The sequence below is a fragment of the Cryptosporidium sp. chipmunk genotype I genome (assembly GCF_004936735.1).
Source record: "Cryptosporidium sp. chipmunk genotype I strain 37763 chromosome Unknown contig_42, whole genome shotgun sequence".
NCBI lineage: Eukaryota > Apicomplexa > Conoidasida > Eucoccidiorida > Cryptosporidiidae > Cryptosporidium > Cryptosporidium sp. chipmunk genotype I.
This window is the reverse complement of record NW_027125615.1, coordinates 1-19,388: the sequence shown is the minus strand read 5'-3', so window position 1 is coordinate 19,388 and position 19,388 is coordinate 1. Positions and strand designations below refer to the sequence as shown.

At 33.3% G+C, this 19,388-nt stretch overlaps 8 protein-coding genes across 8 annotated transcripts; 2 read left to right on the top strand and 6 right to left on the bottom strand.

The window, feature by feature from the left end:
• Nucleotides 1–139: 139 nt before the first annotated feature.
• Nucleotides 140–1,855, top strand: ELE39_003157 (SET domain with MYND insert; the record flags this gene model as incomplete). Its single annotated transcript, XM_067346219.1, has 1 exon — nt 140–1,855. One exon carries the CDS (start codon nt 140–142, stop codon nt 1,853–1,855), a length of 1,716 nt encoding a protein of 571 aa, XP_067200114.1.
• Nucleotides 1,856–2,861: 1,006 nt separating this feature from the next.
• On the top strand, nt 2,862–4,877 carry ELE39_003156 (uncharacterized protein; the record flags this gene model as incomplete). Its single annotated transcript, XM_067346218.1, has 1 exon — nt 2,862–4,877. The coding sequence occupies one exon, from the start codon at nt 2,862–2,864 to the stop codon at nt 4,875–4,877; it is 2,016 nt and encodes a 671-aa protein (XP_067200113.1).
• Nucleotides 4,878–5,158: 281 nt separating this feature from the next.
• On the bottom strand, nt 5,159–5,770 carry ELE39_003155 (small conserved; the record flags this gene model as incomplete). Its single annotated transcript, XM_067346217.1, has 2 exons — nt 5,159–5,545; nt 5,639–5,770. 2 exons carry the CDS (start codon nt 5,768–5,770, stop codon nt 5,159–5,161), a joined length of 519 nt encoding a protein of 172 aa, XP_067200112.1.
• A 712-nt stretch (nt 5,771–6,482) lies between these two features.
• Nucleotides 6,483–6,866, bottom strand: ELE39_003154 (40S ribosomal S20; the record flags this gene model as incomplete). The annotated part of the gene is made up of 1 exon (XM_067346216.1): nt 6,483–6,866. One exon carries the CDS (start codon nt 6,864–6,866, stop codon nt 6,483–6,485), a length of 384 nt encoding a protein of 127 aa, XP_067200111.1.
• A 376-nt stretch (nt 6,867–7,242) lies between these two features.
• On the bottom strand, nt 7,243–11,475 carry ELE39_003153 (NIMA-related kinase 5; the record flags this gene model as incomplete). Its single annotated transcript, XM_067346215.1, has 1 exon — nt 7,243–11,475. The coding sequence occupies one exon, from the start codon at nt 11,473–11,475 to the stop codon at nt 7,243–7,245; it is 4,233 nt and encodes a 1,410-aa protein (XP_067200110.1).
• A 601-nt stretch (nt 11,476–12,076) lies between these two features.
• ELE39_003146 (putative low complexity) lies at nt 12,077–15,202 on the bottom strand (the record flags this gene model as incomplete). Its single annotated transcript, XM_067346208.1, has 1 exon — nt 12,077–15,202. One exon carries the CDS (start codon nt 15,200–15,202, stop codon nt 12,077–12,079), a length of 3,126 nt encoding a protein of 1,041 aa, XP_067200103.1.
• A 262-nt stretch (nt 15,203–15,464) lies between these two features.
• Nucleotides 15,465–17,240, bottom strand: ELE39_003135 (putative low complexity; the record flags this gene model as incomplete). The annotated part of the gene is made up of 1 exon (XM_067346197.1): nt 15,465–17,240. One exon carries the CDS (start codon nt 17,238–17,240, stop codon nt 15,465–15,467), a length of 1,776 nt encoding a protein of 591 aa, XP_067200092.1.
• Nucleotides 17,241–17,738: 498 nt separating this feature from the next.
• Nucleotides 17,739–19,346, bottom strand: ELE39_003124 (ubiqutin family; the record flags this gene model as incomplete). Its single annotated transcript, XM_067346186.1, has 1 exon — nt 17,739–19,346. The coding sequence occupies one exon, from the start codon at nt 19,344–19,346 to the stop codon at nt 17,739–17,741; it is 1,608 nt and encodes a 535-aa protein (XP_067200081.1).
• Between the last annotated feature and the right edge of the window lie 42 nt (nt 19,347–19,388).

Genomic DNA, 19,388 nt, shown 5'->3' with positions numbered 1-19,388 from the left:
TACCGGTATTGCATGAGTTCACGGGTACCGAATATAATAGTCTCGAGTCTTGGCGCCAGGCATAATTTAGATTCGGCTTAAAAAATTTAAAATAAAAGTTTTAATATAATTAATTAGAAGAGATTTATACGATCTTCAAATGTGGCATTTACCGGAAAAGATTGAAATAAGAGAAGATAAGAGGAAAGGAAGGAGTATTGTAGCAAAAGAGGAAATACAGATGGGAGAAAGCATATTAATGGAGGAGCCCTATTGCAGAATACTATTTAGTGATAATATGGAAGAAATTTGTGATGCATGCTTTAATTATTTGAAATTATCGGGCCTTTGTTCTGAAGATATTCTGGAATGTCAGGAATGTAAAAAAATTAAGTTTTGTTCAAAGAAATGTATGGAGGAGTTTAAGGCAATTCATCATTTTGAATGTGGAATACTTAAGTTGGATATTTTGCAGATGATTTCCAATAAAGTGGGAGTATCTTTTGATAGATCTCGCCTTTTAACTAGATTTGTTATCAAATTAATTCTTGAACTTGCTGATAATAACAAAAACCAAAGAGAGAAGAATAAAGGGTACTTAACATCAAATATCAACCAAATTAATTCTCTAGTGGATAATCAAGAGAAGTTTTTGGAGAATACTAAGAAAGTTTATCAAGAACTAGCACTTGAAATCCTCAAAATTCCAAAACTGAAAGCGGAAATTGACAAGCTGGAATGTAAGGATATCGTTACAGAAAAGTTATTGGTTAAGGTTTTATGTATTATAGATAGTAACAGCTTTGGAATCCCAAAATTTCCTTTGAAATGCGATATAAATGCAAATTCAATATCAGAATTGGTGGGCCCACGCCAAAAAACTTTAACTACTTCTTTAGAGTTGTCTAATTCTCTATTAAATCCAAGTATTCTTGGATGGGGACTTTTCTCATATTCCAGCCTATTTAACCACAGCTGTGATCCCAATTGTGACTTTATTGGTGTAAACCCTCTTCTTGATCAGTCTTCTATTACTATTGACTTAATAGCCAATAGGAAAATTCAAAAGGATGAAGAAATTACTATTAATTACGTTGAGTTATATGATACTAGGAGAAACAGAATTAAAAGTCTATTTAAAACGAAGCATTTTATATGTCAGTGTAAAAGATGTACTGAATCTTTTCAGGATTGTAAAGACTCGTTTATTCAGGGTTTTTTTTGTTCAAAATGCTTCAATATTAATGATTTTGACTTTAAAAGCAATAATATTCCAATACTAAAATCAGAATCTGTCTCTAACTTAAATAAATCAGAAAACATCACATCTATTATTGATGATCAAGAATATCTAATTTCCCAGTTAACTGAATCATATCAATGTAGTTCATGTGGTGAAATTTATTACGGATCCGAAGTTACCTGCATTAACAACGAATTTCTTGAAATCATACAAGAAGCAGAGAATTTGAACAGTCATAAATATGATCTCCAAGGTGCAATTAATCTAATTTCAAACTTGATAAAAAAATACCATCTTCCAGACTCAAAATCCGTTCTACCTCATCCATTAAACCATTTACTTTATAGGTGTTATAAGTTACTCACCTTTTGGAACGTTATAATTAAAGACTGGAGTTCTGTGGATTATTATGTTTCAAAAATGATCAACTCTCATTTATTAATTTTTGGAAACAAATTTAATATTGAAATCTCCAATCTATACTCCACTAAAGCTATTGCTTTATCTCACCTGGGGCATGTTTCTGAGTCCAATTCAGAATGGAATAAATGTCTTAAAATTAGACAAATTTTCTCGGGGAAATTCTCTTACCCATATAATATGTCTTCAGTACATTCTCTTGTTGGCCACTAAATACCGCCTAAATATTAATAGCAATGTGCATGTATGTATATACTACTTAGAAAAGCTTAATTTTCACTTTGACTATTTTAATTGATTGCTCCCGAGAAAAGAGTACAAACGGGAAATCTATTGCTGTGTGGATCCTATCCACCTGAAATTCGATCCTCTCCCTGGTAGTCCCATCTCCCTATTTTATTCACTTAAATTTTATCTAGCTATTTCAATACTAATTCGTTCCTGCATGCACACATTTGGCGCCTAAAGCGGCGGTATAGCTGAAATGCAATGTGTGGAGTATTTTAAGTGGATGATAATTAATAAATACCGAAAAATTACGTATGCACAATTCGGGGAGGAAAAGTCTTAGTTTTATTGCATTTTGTGAAATTTTATAATACTGAGAAATTTTTAAAATGGTGAATTGCATGGTTTAGCGAGCCTGAAAGGCAAGAATCACAAAATTTGAGTGGATCTTGTTCCTGGTAAGTCCGTTTGAACTTAATAGAGAAGTAGAAATTATTGATAGAATTAAGGTTTTACTTATACTAACATTCTTTATCTCTCCCTAACTCTCTCTTCCCATTTTTTACAATCTCCCTTTTCGCCTCAACCTCTCACTTTCTTTCAGAATCTCTCAAGCTCTCCTCTTTCTCTCTTAACATCTGTCCCCTCCCCTCAAACCTTTTTGTTATAGTCAAAAAATGATAGTTGCTGAAAATTTTTAAAAAGTTACTGAGGCGGGAAAGTTTTCATACTTGAGCTATTAAAATATTCAATTAAAATTATAAGAATTAATTTGAAAGCATAAATAAATAAATAAAATTTTTGTTTTATTCAAATATTTTCGCTTTCAACGCCCGGTAGTATTTGAGCAGGGTTTCGTGAAAGTGGAGTTTGGAAGCCAATTGTTTGGAACTCTTAAAGAAAATAGGATACAAAATCATTTAAAACTAGTTATTAATAATTTACTGGCTTGAAAAATTAATATAAGGCAATATAGAAAACTGTGAGAGATATGAAGAGGCTACTTCTTTCTTTGACATTACTTGTTTTAGCCTTAATAAAAAAGGTACAGAACCAATTTATCAATATTTTACCAGAGGTACCGAGTGATATCACACAAGAAATAGGTACATGTGATGCACTATTATTAAAGTTACTAGCAACAAACTATATTCCAAAGGCAGAAACTAATTCACTTTGTAGTATTTTCAGAAGTAAGATTCAAAAGCTAGATACCCCATTAAATGACTTGAATTGCTCAATATTTGGTTCAATACTAGTCCAATGTGATCTTAAATTGGCGATTACTAGTTCTGAGATCTTAAGACAATACTTTATGAAATCAAATAGGCCAAGTGTAAAAGAACTATATTACTTAACAACCATACTATCTAATTTACCACAAGAAATTAGTTCAGTTTTAGGAAAAGACGATATAATAGAAGACTCTAATGAGATTATTAATGATAAGTTGAGTATTATTAAGAAACAAATATCAAGTAACCAGCCAATAGATTATGAGGAAATTTCATTTCTATTTGGATCAATTTCACAGCTAATTCGTTTAGGATCCAGAAATGTACAACATCTCAAAATTATGAATACAATTTTGGAGTGGCAAAATAAGAATCTCAAATTTTATCCCATTTTAGACTTGGACACATTTGTCCTTAACTTCTCACTCTTATCTAAAGCCTACTTTTTCTTAAGAAGACCAACTGACTTCGAAGATATTCCGCTTTCTTTACAGCAAATAGCATATAGTATTTCCAGGATCAAGCTTAGAGATATAAAGAGTTTGGCAGTTTTGAATGAATATATTGTCACTAGGAGGCTGTTTATCGATTCCGGTATTTATTTGATACAAGGATTCCAACACACTAATCCCCAAAGTATCGATGAAAAGTTAGCTACAATAATGTTTTGTAGATTAGATGGATCTCCCTTTGAAAACTTATCTTTAGATTTATCCAATACTAATACTTTCAAACTCATAGGTATACCAAATACCTGTGAGTATCAACTTTTTTACAGTAATATCACAAACCGCACTGAACCATTTAGTCTTGAGAAAGTGAAGAGCGATTTGTCCAACTCTATTCCAAAACTAAAAATCTCTAGTAGATCTATCTTGGCGAGAGAAGCCAAGATACCAATTCTTAATAAGAGAAGCCCCGAGTTTGAGGTAGCTAGAGCTAATATTTTCCTTGGTGAGAAGCTAGCCTTGGGAAAATCTCAAATTAAAGATATTAATACTCACTATAAGAAGACCTTGGATAGCTTCCAACTCGCTCTGGAGCTACAAACAAGTTTAGAGATATTAAACTTTGAAACAGTTTATCAATACTTTACTGCTTTCGAGATTAAAGCTTTGCCTCCTTATAAAACTATTGGTACCCGAACAATCAAACTTATTCCAACAATAATTGAGAAGAACTCTCTAAAACTTTTCTTGGACCTCAAAAATGATGAATTCATTTGCTCCTCTTTAGAATTTGCTCTAAGACTTATCATTGGAAATCCCTTGGGCAATGAGCCTACTAACCACTCAGATTCCCACCGAGAAATACTTTCTATTGTGATCAATGACAACCTTAACGATACATCAGCTCTTAGTAAGCTTTGTCCATACAAGATCCACCCCAAGATTGCTGGCTTCTATCCAAAAGAAGAAATCTCTTATACATTTAAAGAACCAAGAAAGTTACCTGGACCCCTTCTCCCTTATGGGTTCTCAATCCTGATCTTTCTGTCTCTGTTCAAGATTTTCCCTACTTGGAATAAGCTCGCCAAAGTTGACCAAGGGCTTTTCACATTTATAAATAAAGCCCCCTTCGTCAAATTAGCAACCTTCATTTCTTTGGCAATTTCTCTTTTCATTATCCTCTGCTACTGGCATACACTAAATATCTTCCAATTTACGTACACTTTCACCCCAGCAATATGCATCTTTTTCGTTCTTTTGAAACTTTCACTCAGAAACTTTAATTATCCAAGCTTCAGCAAGGAAAAGTCCAAGTCTGACTAGACACATTTACGCGCTTTATCTATTGATTAAAATATCAACTCAAATTTAATAAAGCAAAGATGGCTTTCCTCCAACCAGCGCTGCAGGAAACCACAAGCTCGTAGAAATAGCGCACTCTTAATGGGAAAACTAAATTTGTAAAAAATTCTTACTCGTCCTCATTTTACCTAGGTTTTCTTATAATCTTTCTAACTTCTACAATTGTATGTTTGGGCGGGAACCATGGCCTTTAATGAAAGCCAACTCTGGGCGGGAACTCCACGTGGAGAAAGAAAAACAATTTAGTATAATAAAGATTGGTCCTCCCAAATGTCGGAGTTCACGAGTCCTTTTGTGATAGTTTTATATATTTGAGGGTTTTCCAATGCAGCATGTACCCTCTCTTTGTCTTTGAGTTGTTTGTTGATCGAATCTTCAAGATCGTGTGTGCCTTTAACTACTTTGATAATGATTTTGAAGTTTCTATTAAAAACAATATGTAGTTTATAGTATAGCGATAGTCCAATAAGACTTGCTTGAGAGCAACTAGTTACTGTAGGCTTAAAAAAAACAAATATAATTTGTTCTTTGTGGTTGATAATAATGTTTTCAAGGGAAACAACGTTCAGTTGTTCGAGAGTTAGAGGGTATTCTGGGTCAATTATGTCTTTAATGTATTCGTAAATGTCCTAAAGTTATTATGAGAAAAGATAATGAGAGAGTTTATAATAGAAATTGGCAAGAATATGTTCATATTGCATACTTTTATTTTAGGTACTTACATTTTCTGTTACTTCACTTATTGCATTATTTAATTGTCTGTTTTCACAATAAAATAGGGAATTTATGTCCACCTCCTCAATACTATTTCCATCTACTGGCTTAAAATAGATTATTGGGTTTGAGTTTTCCATATTACAGAAAGAATTTGCAACCCAAAAATATAAAGAAAAAAGTGAGAATTTTAAGATTTTCCCTCCAAAACGCTTCAAGATCGAAAGTGAAATGTTAGTTAATTACACTAAAGAAAGATCACAAACCTAAACAAAACAAGTAAAATAGTTAAAAAGAAACAAATATATCGTTTACTAGTGATTATTACCTCTTAGAAATGTATCTCGATTGTAATTCTAATATTATAGTAAGTGTAGATTGGAAATTAACTCTCTACATATATATACATATATAGATCCTGGATCCGAGCACGTAAAAGGCTGCTTTCTCGGTACAATTAACTTTATGTATAAATTAATACATAAATACTAAACGGATTATATCATCCTAAGAATGTATCGCATTCAGATCCATAGCTCTAAAATATAATAGTAAAAGAACAAATTCTAGGAATAAAAAAAGTTATCTCTCAATTGGAAGTTTTATCGATTTTCAGTCTAAAACAGTTAAGTAATACCTTCCTTGCTTTATTAAGGCTACTAGAAGGAGAAGAAAATATATCACCATTAAAATAAGCTATCTATATATTACTCTTCTGATGTAAAAATGCAATAAAAGACAATCCAAAATCTGTATCAGTATTTGGTGTAATCAATTAAGGAGAGATGCAATTACAAAATCTAATCATTATACTCCAAGTCAATAATACCTTCTTTTCCAGGCTAAACTCACTTAAATGTCAGAAATAGTTACCTCAACCTCAACTCCTGCATCAATGTTAATTGAAGTGATTTGCTTTACAACATCACTTGATGAATACAAATCGATAACTCTCTTGTAGATACGCATCTCGTATCTATCCCAGGTCTTGGATCCCTCACCACATGGTGATTTCCTTGTAGTAATTCTCAAAGTCTTAACTGGCATTCTAACTGGACCAGTTACCTTTAAGTCTTTTTGTTTAGCACTTTGGATTAAATCAGCACATACACGTTCGATTGATTTCAAATTCTTACTTGAGAGAGTAATTCTGATCTTGTGTAATGGTGCTTGTTGTTGCTCTCCATTGAACTGACCAAACTGCTTTTCTGTTGGTTTCATTACAGCTGCTGACATATTTTACTGACTCCTTTCTATGTTTTATCTTACTAAAAACGAATCCTGTCTAAATGTATATAAATATCGCTTATTTATATAATATACTCTTTGGTAATATAAATCCCAAAACAAGACTTAAAATTAATCTTTGAATTTCTTCAGCGGCAGGCCTTGTATAATAGAAATATTATTAATTTTTAATTACCAATTTGTTTATTTATTATTGATTTATAAATTATTATTATGATCCCGTCTCACCGATACCCTTTTATTAATATTAAAAAAAAAATGCCGGTATTTTTAAAAAGTGTTGGCGCCAAATGTGTATTTTTATCAAGGTAATTATTCTAACTTGGGTTAAATAAGTATAATGGAATTTTACTTTTATTGATGATTATAATAATGAGTGAATTTCGCTGATGAATTTATTGCAAGTACTGTGTAGTGCTCCACAAGTTTGCTCGCCACAAACTAGCCAAAGTTCAGATTCACTTTTTCTTGTAGATGAAAGTGTATCTTCTTCCATAGGGAAGTAATTTTGGTTATTCCAAAGAGACTCTTCGAGAAGAAATAATTTTCTGAAAAGTTGCTGTTCCGTACTACTTTGTTGCTGCCAAGTAACATTTACTTGGAATCTTCTTGCCCCAAGTAATTCTAGGAAGATTCTTGCAGTTTCCATATCGTTCTTTAGGTTATGATTAGTTCCAATAGATGCAACAAAGGCACACTCTCTAGACACGTGTTCCTTTAAGTGTGACCATTGTCTGTAATTTTCGATGAGAAAGTTGAGTTGTGAAAAATCCTTTAGGCTTTTCTCTTTTAATTGAGAATCCTGTCCGAACTTTCTCATGCTTTCCAGTATATTTATTCCGCATTGGATTAGATTAACTGTGGCCTCTCCGAAGAACTCAAAGGATGCTAGAAACTTTCCGGTCCAATCAAAAATCTTTGAGCCTGAAACGAACTGAGATTTGCAGAAATCTGTATCTTCTTCGATACTGTTTACAGGTTGTATTGAAGTAGAGGCTAGTTCTCCTTCATATTTTCTGCTAGATTTATACTTTCCTTTAGTCGAAATTGGCAATACAATGTTGTTTGTAATCACCTGTTTCATGATTTGTTTATAAACCTTTGAGGTATCTGAATTAAGCTGGTTTTTTATATTGAAAATACCTTGCAAAAAAATGTCTTCCTCTTCAATTATTCTTTTAGATTCTTCTTCAGATGATAGTTCCATATGGTCTATCACTCTTAATATGCAATCAACTGCATCTCTTTGCAACGGAAGCTCTTCCTTTAACGCCATTAGTAGACTATCGAGCTCGAGAATATACTCAAACTGCTTAAAGCTTTTCATCCTTTGTAGATTTGAAATCAATAACTCCAAGGCTAAACTAGTCTCTAGCCTAATATTCGTTAGCTTTTCGAATACTTCGCTAAACAATTCTTCCCTTTGGCTTTCTGAAGCTTTTGATGTAATCCAACATGTATATATTCTTTCAATCTGTAATTTTTGAATCAAGCATTCCAGCTCCTTGCTTAAACTCCCAACCACGTTCTTCGAAATGTCTAAGCAAAAGTTATAACCGTTGATTTTATTACTAACTGAATTCAAATCTCGTTCTACCTCATTAATTTCTTGTTCCTTGCCTTGATTTGCCTTCAGATTCTGTTCCTCTAAACTTTTTGAAACAGATTTCCGCTTTTGAAGTTTCTTATTCTTTTGTCTAACTTCTATTTCAGTAATAGCAAAATTTAGCTTCAAATCATTTTCCTTATTTTGGCCATCTACTTCAGTTTCACAGATTCTCCTAGAACTCCTTATGTAAGAAGCATTCCTTGCTCTTGCCAATAGTTGAGGAGAAGGGGAAGGCCTTCTCATACAAGCTTGACTGTTGTAATGAAGCAACACCACATCCTGTATTCCAAAACCATATAGCTCTTGCTGCATAATTGGAAGGCCACCATATTGATGGTTTGTTACTTCAGTCTCACCAACTTGCTGCAATCTTTCTTTTTCATCTTCTGTTCCATTTACAAAGTTCTCTTTCTCGTTTATCAGTCTAGCTTCCGATACAGTCAGAAAATTCCCTTCTTGAACTTGTGGTTCAGTAAGAATATTATAAGTACTAGTTTCATCTATATAAACATTATCTCGACCTTTTTTTGTTGAAGTTTCACTTTTTTTTTCTTTCTCCATTTGAGTCTCTATATTCTCATTAAAGTAGCTAAAGTTCATGGTTAGGCTCTCGGATTTGCCCCTTCCCCTAGATCCACTCGAAGCATGCTCTTTATTGTCGGTATTTTTGTCAATATTTCCAGTTTTGCCAGCCTTTTGAATATTATCAATGAACTCTAGAAACTGCTCATACTTGACATTTCCATTCAAGTCTTTTGGAGCAAGAGCGTAAAGCCAATCAAGTTGTACTGAAGTAAGTTTTGGTAAAATTAAGTATAACACAGTTCTGAAGTGTTGTCTGGACAAAGCTCCCTGAGTCTTCTGATCGAAAAGGTGAAATCCTTGCCTTAATGTAATTTTCTTTACCCTCCCCACAGAATGATCCGACTTACATGTAATATTGTTTATGGCTAAAATTGGAGTCAATATACTTTGAATCCAGTCGGTAATAAAAAGATAAAAGCAAGGTTTAATAGAATGCATATTCTGCTTCGAATTGTTGCAATTTACAATTGGGCTTATCGGAAAGAGGCTAGGTCCCTTCTCAAATCTTAAACTTGTAGTTTCACTAGACTCTAAAACTCCTTGATCTTGAAACTTATTATTTAATCTGATTTTATTCCAAGAGTAGATCTTCTCGATAAATTCATGTATCTTTGGCATCTTAGGTCTAGTATTTCCCTTATTCTGAGTTGGATAATTTATGTCTTCATTAAATCCAATAGTTCCAAGAAAAACTTTTTTGGATTTTGAATCAACACTCCTCATAGTTTTAGATACTCCAAGCGAAAACAGACTACCTGAAGATTTTGTATGTCTTATTTTATAGTTGCTTTTGTTATTGGATTCATTCTTGGTGCACTCTGAATAAGGATCGTCATTCTCAGAGTAAATAAAATTGCCAATATATGAAAGGAAGAATGAAATTTCATTTTCTGATAATCCCACATTCAGCTCACTAACAAACTCAGAGAACCATTCTGGGGTCAAATAGCCATCTGGAGAGCATAAGCCACTTTGACAAGACTTGAAGCTTTTTTTAAACATAGTTAGTATATCATCTCGTTCTGAGCAGAATACAGAGCTAATCTTTTTTGTATATTTTAATATATGATGTTGTATTCTTCCGATTAATACGCTAAAGTACTGGTGCTCATAATTAGTCAATGCATCGCAATAGTCTCGAATATTTTCTCTTCCAGAGATATAATTCTCATCTGAAGAACATTTGGACGCAATGTTGGCTGAGAGTGAAGACAGAGTTGAGTTTTCAGATCCTTCGTGCCCATCTATTAGATTATTATGCACATTACATTGACCAAATACATTGGATTCTCTGCTTTTTCGCCTATCTTCCACCTCATATAAGAAGTAGTTTTCAGCAGGACTATAAAAATATTTATTTTCAAAGCTTGAACCTGAATTTGGTCTTATATCTGGCTGGCTAGAATTATATTCTTCTGATACCTTTCTTTCAGGCTGAATTTTGTAATCTTGATTCGAAATGTCTTTACTATTGAAAATTGCGTGTACTTTCTCATTTATACCTTCTCTTGAGCCACTTGCTACTTTATTTGGTAGGAATTCTGGTAAATTTTTAAATTCTAGAAAAGACTCATTATTCAAAATTTCCAATGGGTCTGGACGGAGAATTGGATCCCTAGATAATAAGCTTTGTATTAATTTAAATAATTTAGACGAGTAGCAGTTCGGTAATGGCTCTATTTCTTGAAATGAAATCTTCCAAGCCAGCGATAAAAATGAATCTCCAGAAAACGGGGGTTTTAGGCATGTTAATTCATACAAAACGCACCCAAATGACCATATATCACTTTTATATGTATATGGCTTATTCTCACACATCTCAGGTGACATATACTGAGGAGTGCCAATTGAAGTCAAAGTAAAGGGCATTGTAACACTGAGCATAATCCTGCTAATTCCAAAATCACCAATTACAAGGTCTCCGTTTTCTCTAATAAAAATGTTAGAAGGTTTGATGTCTCTATGTATAATTCTGCATTCATTATGTAAATAGTAAAGTCCTGCTGCTAGCTGTGCGCACCAATATAATATTGTTTCCTCTGACAAATAAACTCCTTTTGAGATACAAGAGTCTATTACAGCTCCAATATCTCCCCTTTCACAGTATTCCATGATGATGACTAAATAAACATCATCATGTATAAATGACTCGTGACACTTTATTACATAAGGATGGTTAATACTCTTCATTATCTCAGCTTCCTGAAGGCTTCGCTTCTTATCGTCCTCATCCATCTGTGAAAGATCAATACACTTCGCTAGCCATATCTTATAATCAATGGTGTTCTCCACCTTGTACGTATTACCAAACTGTCCCTTTCCGACATATTCGATAATTCTGTAATTTTTGTGCAAAAAATCAAAAGAAGAATTTCGTGGTAGAAACGGAATTGTAAGTTTCATGAATTCCCAGGTATTTACCTAATTTTATACATAAATTCCATGAGCTATTGTTTTCCCCAAGCAAGTACTTCTAATTAAACTCTTTTAGGCCACTAAATATGCCTTTCTTCCTCGTTCCCTTCTCTTCTTTCCTTCTTCAATTAAAATTTAACTACCACTCCTCTACAGACTTGCAAAACTCATTAATGCAGTTTTTCTTTCACTTAGAACCACATTCGTCAATCTTAATGATCTTTTTAGCCTCAATAATATAAATAATTTATTTTTGTATAAATACCTTTAATTAATTCAATATGAATATTATTTTTAATAATTTAATTGCCCTAAACCGTTAAATTTGCAATTAATTTTGGCAGTAATTTTTTTTTGTTTGCCTAATTTGATATACCGGCCAATACACATGTAGAATGTCAGAACTTGCATGTCCACATGTATGCATGCATGGGATTTATCAATAATGCAGAATTTTGGGGAAAATGAAAATTAGAGGGAGAATTCAAATTTTAAAATATATGAAAATTGAAAATTGCGAGACTAGTACAAGAAGTAATAATATAAATTTTGCTGAGAGCATCTTAAACCCAAACATTAATTTCTCAAATTAAATATCCAAAAGTTCAGTGATGTTCAAGCAGAACTGGCATGAATAATATTCACCTCGAAGACATATCTTCTCAAAATTGGAGATTGAGGAACTTAGGCCCTTTCCACCTTGCATGCGAGCTTGGCCTATCATTTCTGTTGGTACAAAAATGACTTTCCCACAAAAATTGCATGAAAGATGTTTGTAAAGGGCAAAAACATTTATTGGAAGAAAAGTAATTGGGCAAATTGGGACTGAAGATACGCAGTCATCCCTAAAGTTAGATTCAGAGCTTGAACTTGAGCTATTAGTTTTCGATGTCTCGGAATCCATTAATTCCTGATGGTTATTTAAGCACTGATAAAGGTTGTAAGGTGGCTCTGAAACTAGGCAACAGGAATTATTGATCAAATCTCGAAAGTATTCTCCCATATTTTTGTCCGATAGGGAAATTTGAGACAAATTTATGCGGTTAAATTCTTTGACACAACTCCAAATATACTTTAACCCGGCTGGAATAACCAAATCAGTTTGCATTTCAAGGGAACCAATCTGATAGACTTGAGTTATTTGAAGTTGGATGTAGTACTGAAGCTTGACTAAATATCTGGATATCTGCTCCTCACGTCCTATTACCAGGGAGTCTACTACTTCGTTGGAACGAGAGTATAGCAAGAGCACCAAACACCTCAGTGAGTTTAGGATTCTAACCAGGTACATGATTTTAAAAAGCAGAGATAAAATGGATTCTTTGCTCAAATTAGAATTCCTAATCTCTTTATTATGGAAACCAGAGTAGGATACTGCTTGGTTTAGGGTCTTAATAAGGGTTTCAAAACTGCTACTTTCGTCCCTGCAACTTATGACAACGTATTCCAAAGACTTTGGTATAAACGGCTCAATTTCAATAATATAGCAGAGAACCAGCAGAATTAAGTTGGAAAAGACAGGTTTGGAGATTTGAAAAAAACCAATAATATCTTCTGGAAACTCATCATCAACTAAGTTATAAGAAATCGCTTCTTTAATCAGTTCCGAAGGTATTATTTCGTAGAATATGGAGAGAAATACATCCATAACATCATCTGCATTTTCATCAGTAGATTCATTTTCAATCTTCAAACTAAGTTTTTCTCCAAGTTTGAAGTTTAAAAACGAACTCATCTTCTTATCAGTATTCTTGGCTGGGTTATCGTCTTCATTTCTGATATTGGAATCCTTAGTTTGAATAGGGTCCTCATGGCTTTCTGATAAACTTTCATCCATCTCTTCCAAAAGAGGAATCTTGTTCATAGTTAAAGGGCCTGCAAGAACAAGTCTAATGTCGTTCAACGTGAATGTTTGAGAAATCGCTCTGGAAAGTGTTTCCAGGCATTTCCCGTCCTTCAGACAAGAGTAAATATTAATTAGAGATTCTGTATGGATGAAGTGGCTTAAAATTCTGTTACAGATGTGGTCCATTGGGGAGAAATTGTTGAAGACTATAATCAGACGAATCGTGTTTAAAGCTGCAGAGTTAATTACAGCAACGGAAAAATTATGGAGACTTTTTTTCTTGAAGCTGTAAAACTGTCCAGGTACTAAAGGGTTCTCAAAAGAAATCAATTTAAAGTCATTGTTGGAATCTTTCATTGACTTTATGCTCGAGGGGACGTTTTGCAAGCTTTCCAGAGAAAAGCTCTTGTTTAAGTTTTGATTATAACTTTCTAAATCATAATTAGAGTTATCTGAACTTTGGTCCAAATTTGGGAAAACGGATGGGGCATTACTTAGCTTTTCCATTGTGAAAACCTGGAATGAACTGAATGATTTGTTTTTCAGATCTAAAAGATGGAGAATTCCAAGGCCGCTTTGATCTACAGTCAAGAAAGCCGTTTCAAATATCTCCCCTTTGTATATTATATCCTCCATGTACTTTGCAGTTCTAATAGGCATTTGGTGACATACCTCAGGGCTACGAATATTTGGTTTGAGGATTTCACAGCTCATGCTTTCAATATTAACCTTCCCCAAAAAGACGTTTGTACCTTCGGAAGCAAGAAGCATGTGCTCTTTTCCATAGCCAATTTTCGAGACAGATTTGTAACATAACTTGGTAATTGGAACACTGGGATAGCTTTTTTTGATTAAATTATACCCCAAGCATTTAATATTTCCAGATTCTTCCAACATGGAAAACTTAAATATATGGATTTTCCCTTCAGAAGAACCGGTATAAATCTCAAAGAATAAATCTTTTCCCAAAGACCAAAATTCACTAATTAAACAACTTGTTACTATTTCTTCCACCATTTTACCTGGAATTTTAGTTAGAATCAAAGGTCTGCAGCTAACTTTCGGGACAATCGGGAACGAGGCAGATAAATCTTCCTGCTCTTTACTCAGAATTCTGCTAATGCTGTCTCTACAACTTTCTTTAGGGCTTTCACATATCTCAAATGCATAAACCACAAGAAACTCATTCCAGCAAGCTGAAAAAAGAATTATTCCATTACATCTAAGAGATATTTCACTTCTTTGAACTGATAATACACAAGAATGAGCAATAGGGGAATCTGTATTTAACATAAGATCTAAGCAAAAACTTTGAGATATTTCTCCCTTAACAGCCTTCATAGTATCAAAATCAAACTCAAGCAATCCAATATTTGTCTCATTTATTATACTACTATATAATAAATCCAATAGCTCAAAACAAGGTGTTGGAGAGTAGTTTGGAAGTGAGTATGAATCAATGTTTGGAACAAGCCATATGTGAACTATTCCATTGTTTAAGGAAGAAAAAAGCACTGACCACCTATTTTGGGTATATGGACCCCATTGAAGGTCATTTACGAATGCAGATTTGACTCCAACCTTATAGAACATTTCTGAAATGGCATTATAATCTTGGGGCCTACTTGGCCTGAAGTCTTTCCAGGGCCGTATGTTTTTGGTTTCACCTTGAATATCGATAATAAACCTGTTGAAAGTATTAGATCTAAGCATGAAGTTACCATTATTCCCATCGATCATCGAGTTCATATCAAATATTATTATTTTTGAGTTGATACTATATGCAAAATACCCGATACTATTTGAACTTGAAGTAATAGTACTTCCCGTAGTGGAGGAAAGGCGTTTAAGGGACCAAACATTCATCATATTAGTTCAAGAGTTAAGTATTAGGCTTCATCACTTGCAAGTCTCAGAAATTAATTCAGCCAAATAGTATTTTTTTAAAATTGACATTTTCAAAAATAAGGATGCCAGAGATTCCCCGCAATTTGTGGGTATGCTCAGCGAGGTTAATTACAGACTAAATCTAAAAAAACAAAATTAATTAAATATTTCAAAATAAATAAAGAGAAAATAATATTGGAATAAATTAAATAGTTAGAATTAAATTTAAAAAATGTAAGCATAACTAAAATTCAATTGATTTTGATACGTATACATTATTATTTGGAAGAATGGAAAACAAAGGATGGAAGTAGGAGCTTATATTTGATAAACTGTCAATTTTATCAGTACTTTGGATTAAAAGTTTCTGGGATTGACCATAATAATTAATTGGAGATGAGTTCCAAGATAGCTTGATTAAGTTTGGGAATCTATTAACATCTAAATAATTAATTTGTTTAAGCTTCTTTTCGGTATTATATACAAAGAAGTCAAATGAGAGCTGGTAGTAGACATAGAATATATCAGAGTCCATAGATTGAATTAAAAAAGACGAGAGGGGGTTAATTTGGTGAGAAAACTCCAAATCCCAGAGCGTGCATTTTTTGTAACTATAAACGATAATCTGATTTTGTATACCGTTAAGATCTTGAGAGTTCTGACGAATTATTTCAATTCTTTTGAGTTTAATATGAATTTCTTGAGTCTTCCAGTATGATTTGAAGAGATCAAAGTGAATAATTATTGGGTTTGAAGATGACCATGAATTAGAATTAGAAATTCTGCATATTGCAACTAATTCATTTTTGTAATTAATGTTAAGGATTTCACTATTATTGAAGCTTTTGAAAGGGTGAGAGTCTGAATGAAGGATTTGTTCAGTTCTTAGGTTTCCAGGTGAATGAATAATAGTGACTTCATTTTCCCAGTAAACTTCAAGAAGAGATTTTGGGCAGGTATTCAAACACGAGTAAATATCAATATTGTCATGGAGCTCAAAGAATCTCATTTTTGGAATGCTGAATTCATTTTGAGATTGTATTGCCTTTAAATAAAGAGATTTTCTTTGGAATTTACTGTTTAGGTGGTCCAAGATAAGTTTGGGGTTATTTCCAGATGCACTTAAGAACTCAATCTCAGAGACTTCACAGATATTTCTATAAGAAGTAGTTGCTTCAATGGAGGGAATTTTCTCAGAAGAGTTAGTTATTACAGAATTAAAATCATCAACAAGAATTGAATGATAATAGTTATTGTTTAATGCAGTAATTGGATGGTATATCCCAGATCTTTTAATTGGGGAAAAAATAAGTCCTGAAGATCTTGGGTGAGGCCCTAAACATTTTATATCAAACTTGAGCTTTTTTTGAATAGTTGGAATGGAATTCCTCAAAGACTTGTTTCTTAGATCTTGGTTTGTTACACCTGCTGTTTGAATAAAGTCAAATAAATGGCTTGGTCTTTCCAGCTTCATCTTGTTATTGATTCCTATAGTAACTAAGGCGGTGTAATTAAAAGAAATGAGCTTTCCTGTAAAGGTTGGAGGAATAAATGGAGGTAGAAAACAAGTATACATGAAGGTTCCAATTTCATCCTTTGATTTAGAAATCTTTACATCGCTGACTAATATATATGGGTTACTCACGAAAATAGGTTTGTTTTTTTGGCTACTCTGTTTTGCAGCTATTCCAAGCCGGTCAAGTCTTGAAGTTAAACTAAATATATTAGAAATAAACTGATTTATTGAAGATGGAGAAGCTGTTGATGATGCAGAGAAATGGCTATTTGAATTTATAAAATTTAATAACTCGTTTGAAAATGAAGCATAACCAAAGAGTTGGATAGTAATATAATCAAGGAGTTCATAGCCTTCCAGATTTTCATTATATTGGTCAAACCTTTCATAAAATACTTTTAAGTTACATCTTATTTTCTCAGAACTGTAATAATATGGTTGGTCAAAACAAATCTGCACGGTATATTTGGTAGAATTTGAATATACACTTGTTTCTCTAAACATATCAGATACAAGTTTTCCTTGAACTTATTAAGTTAATAATTAATGGAAATCAGCTTTCTTAAAAGATATTTATCTTTGTGGTTAGAATTAATTTTAGCCTATTCCCAATTTTTGGCAGGAAAAAAGGCTTTTTTTCAAAAAATATAGTCTGCTTTAAGTCATTACTCACAAAGATTTAATTAATTCTCAGGATAAATATTTGCAAGTAAATTCTCATTCAGTATCACTAGTTCAACTAATTCATTTAAAGAAAAATAGATTTATGGAAATTACATGTAATGGCGGCACCGATTGCGCGCCAGTGTGGTGTCAGCGTATGCCTCGAGGTTTTGTGAGTCCTAAAAGAAAGATTAAGTAAGCAGAGGGAGAAATAGAATAAATACATGGTCAATGGTAATTTAAGTAAAGGTTAAGAAATGAATCAACACACAAAATTCAGGGTGGTGGTGAAATGGGAAGATGATTTGAATGGTAAGATTAAAGAGTAATATATAAGAATTAGTTTGGATTGAGAAGCTTATCTATTGCTCTGTTAATACTTCCATCAGATTCAGTAAGGGCTTTAATGCACGCCTCAGTATCCGTGAATCCCATATTGGAAAGAACTTCAAGCTGGTAATTATAATTTTGTCCTCCATTATCATTTCCATTATTAGAGACGTCAGCTTGGTTATTTATATTAACTCGGTTTCCTGATTCGTTGGTTAGTATAGGAGAATTCCCTGCATTTATCATATTGAGAAAGTTGCCAAAATTTGCATTGCCAGGGCCTTGAGAGAAATTTCCATTATTGGTATTAGTACCTCCATTACCAAGCAAAGCATTAATTTGATTTTGAAATGTATCACTTCCATTATTTATGTCCATGCTTCTCATTGCATCGATAACAGTTTGAATTGTATTTGGATTACCGGCAGTGAATGGAGAATACAAATTCATCAGATTGGGAAGTTGAGGGGTTGTTTGGGAGTTATTATTATTATTATTAGTATCACTTGTACTTGTACCGGACTCCGAAACATTATTTTGTCTTATATTGGGGTTCAATATCCCCAAATTTGCTAGATTTCCAAAATTGGGAATACTGCCAAAGTTACCAAGACCTGCAAATCCAGGTAGCAACAAGTTGTCATTGATGCTACTATTACTATTAGAATTGCCACCACTCAAGTTATTGGCAGGGTTTCCGACTCCAAAGTTAAAAGGAAACATATTCAGTGGTGATTGTCTTCTTCCAGAAACGTCTTGACCTAAGCTTCCGAAAATGTCAACCGGAGAAGATGAACCGATATTATTGCCATTACTATTACCACTATTATTAACGGAATCCTTATTAGTACTCCATGGGTTTGGTAGGGCTTCCGAGTTTGGTCCGGAGCTCTTATCTATACTATACTGGTTGTAAGTGTTTGCCTTACTAGTGTTTGGGTTATACATTGCAGCATCCCACATTGGTTCTTGGACAGTATGGTACATTCTTTTAAGTGCACTAAATCCTCCAGGGATACTTTCTATATTGCTAATTGCCCTATCAGAATTCCTCATCATTTCCTTCATGAGTTCTGGATTCTTCAAAACGTCCACAGACATTTGCAGAAATTGGGGGTCGTTAAAAATGTGATTAAGCTCGGGGTTCTGCTCTCTTAAAGCTTTAAGTTGTGGGTTCGAATCTAACATCACTCTAAATATTTCCGGGTCATTAAGTATACTTTGCATCCAGGGAGATGCTAAAGCTGAGGAAAGGAAGTCATCTGTAGTCGAATCAGTAAATAATCCTCCAGACTCCGGTTGTATACTAGAGCTTGAGTTAGAACTGACTCCAGATCTTTGCGAAGATGAGTTCGAGCTTCTTGATGGAGAACGTGCAAGAATTAAAGTGCTATTGTCTTCAATTCCATAACTACTTAATAAAGCATTATTTGAAAGTATTTTGTCTTTCCAAACAAGTCTTATTTCAAAAATTGGAATGTTACAAATATTGCTGATGATTTCCTTGAGTTTCAAGACTGAAGTTTTTTTCGTATCAATTTTTCCTGGAACTTTAATTATATCACCATTCAACAATTTCACACTTATACTGATTTCTTCATCACTTGAGTTGGCCATCTTTATACGTTAAAGATTTCAGATTAAGTAAATAACTATTGG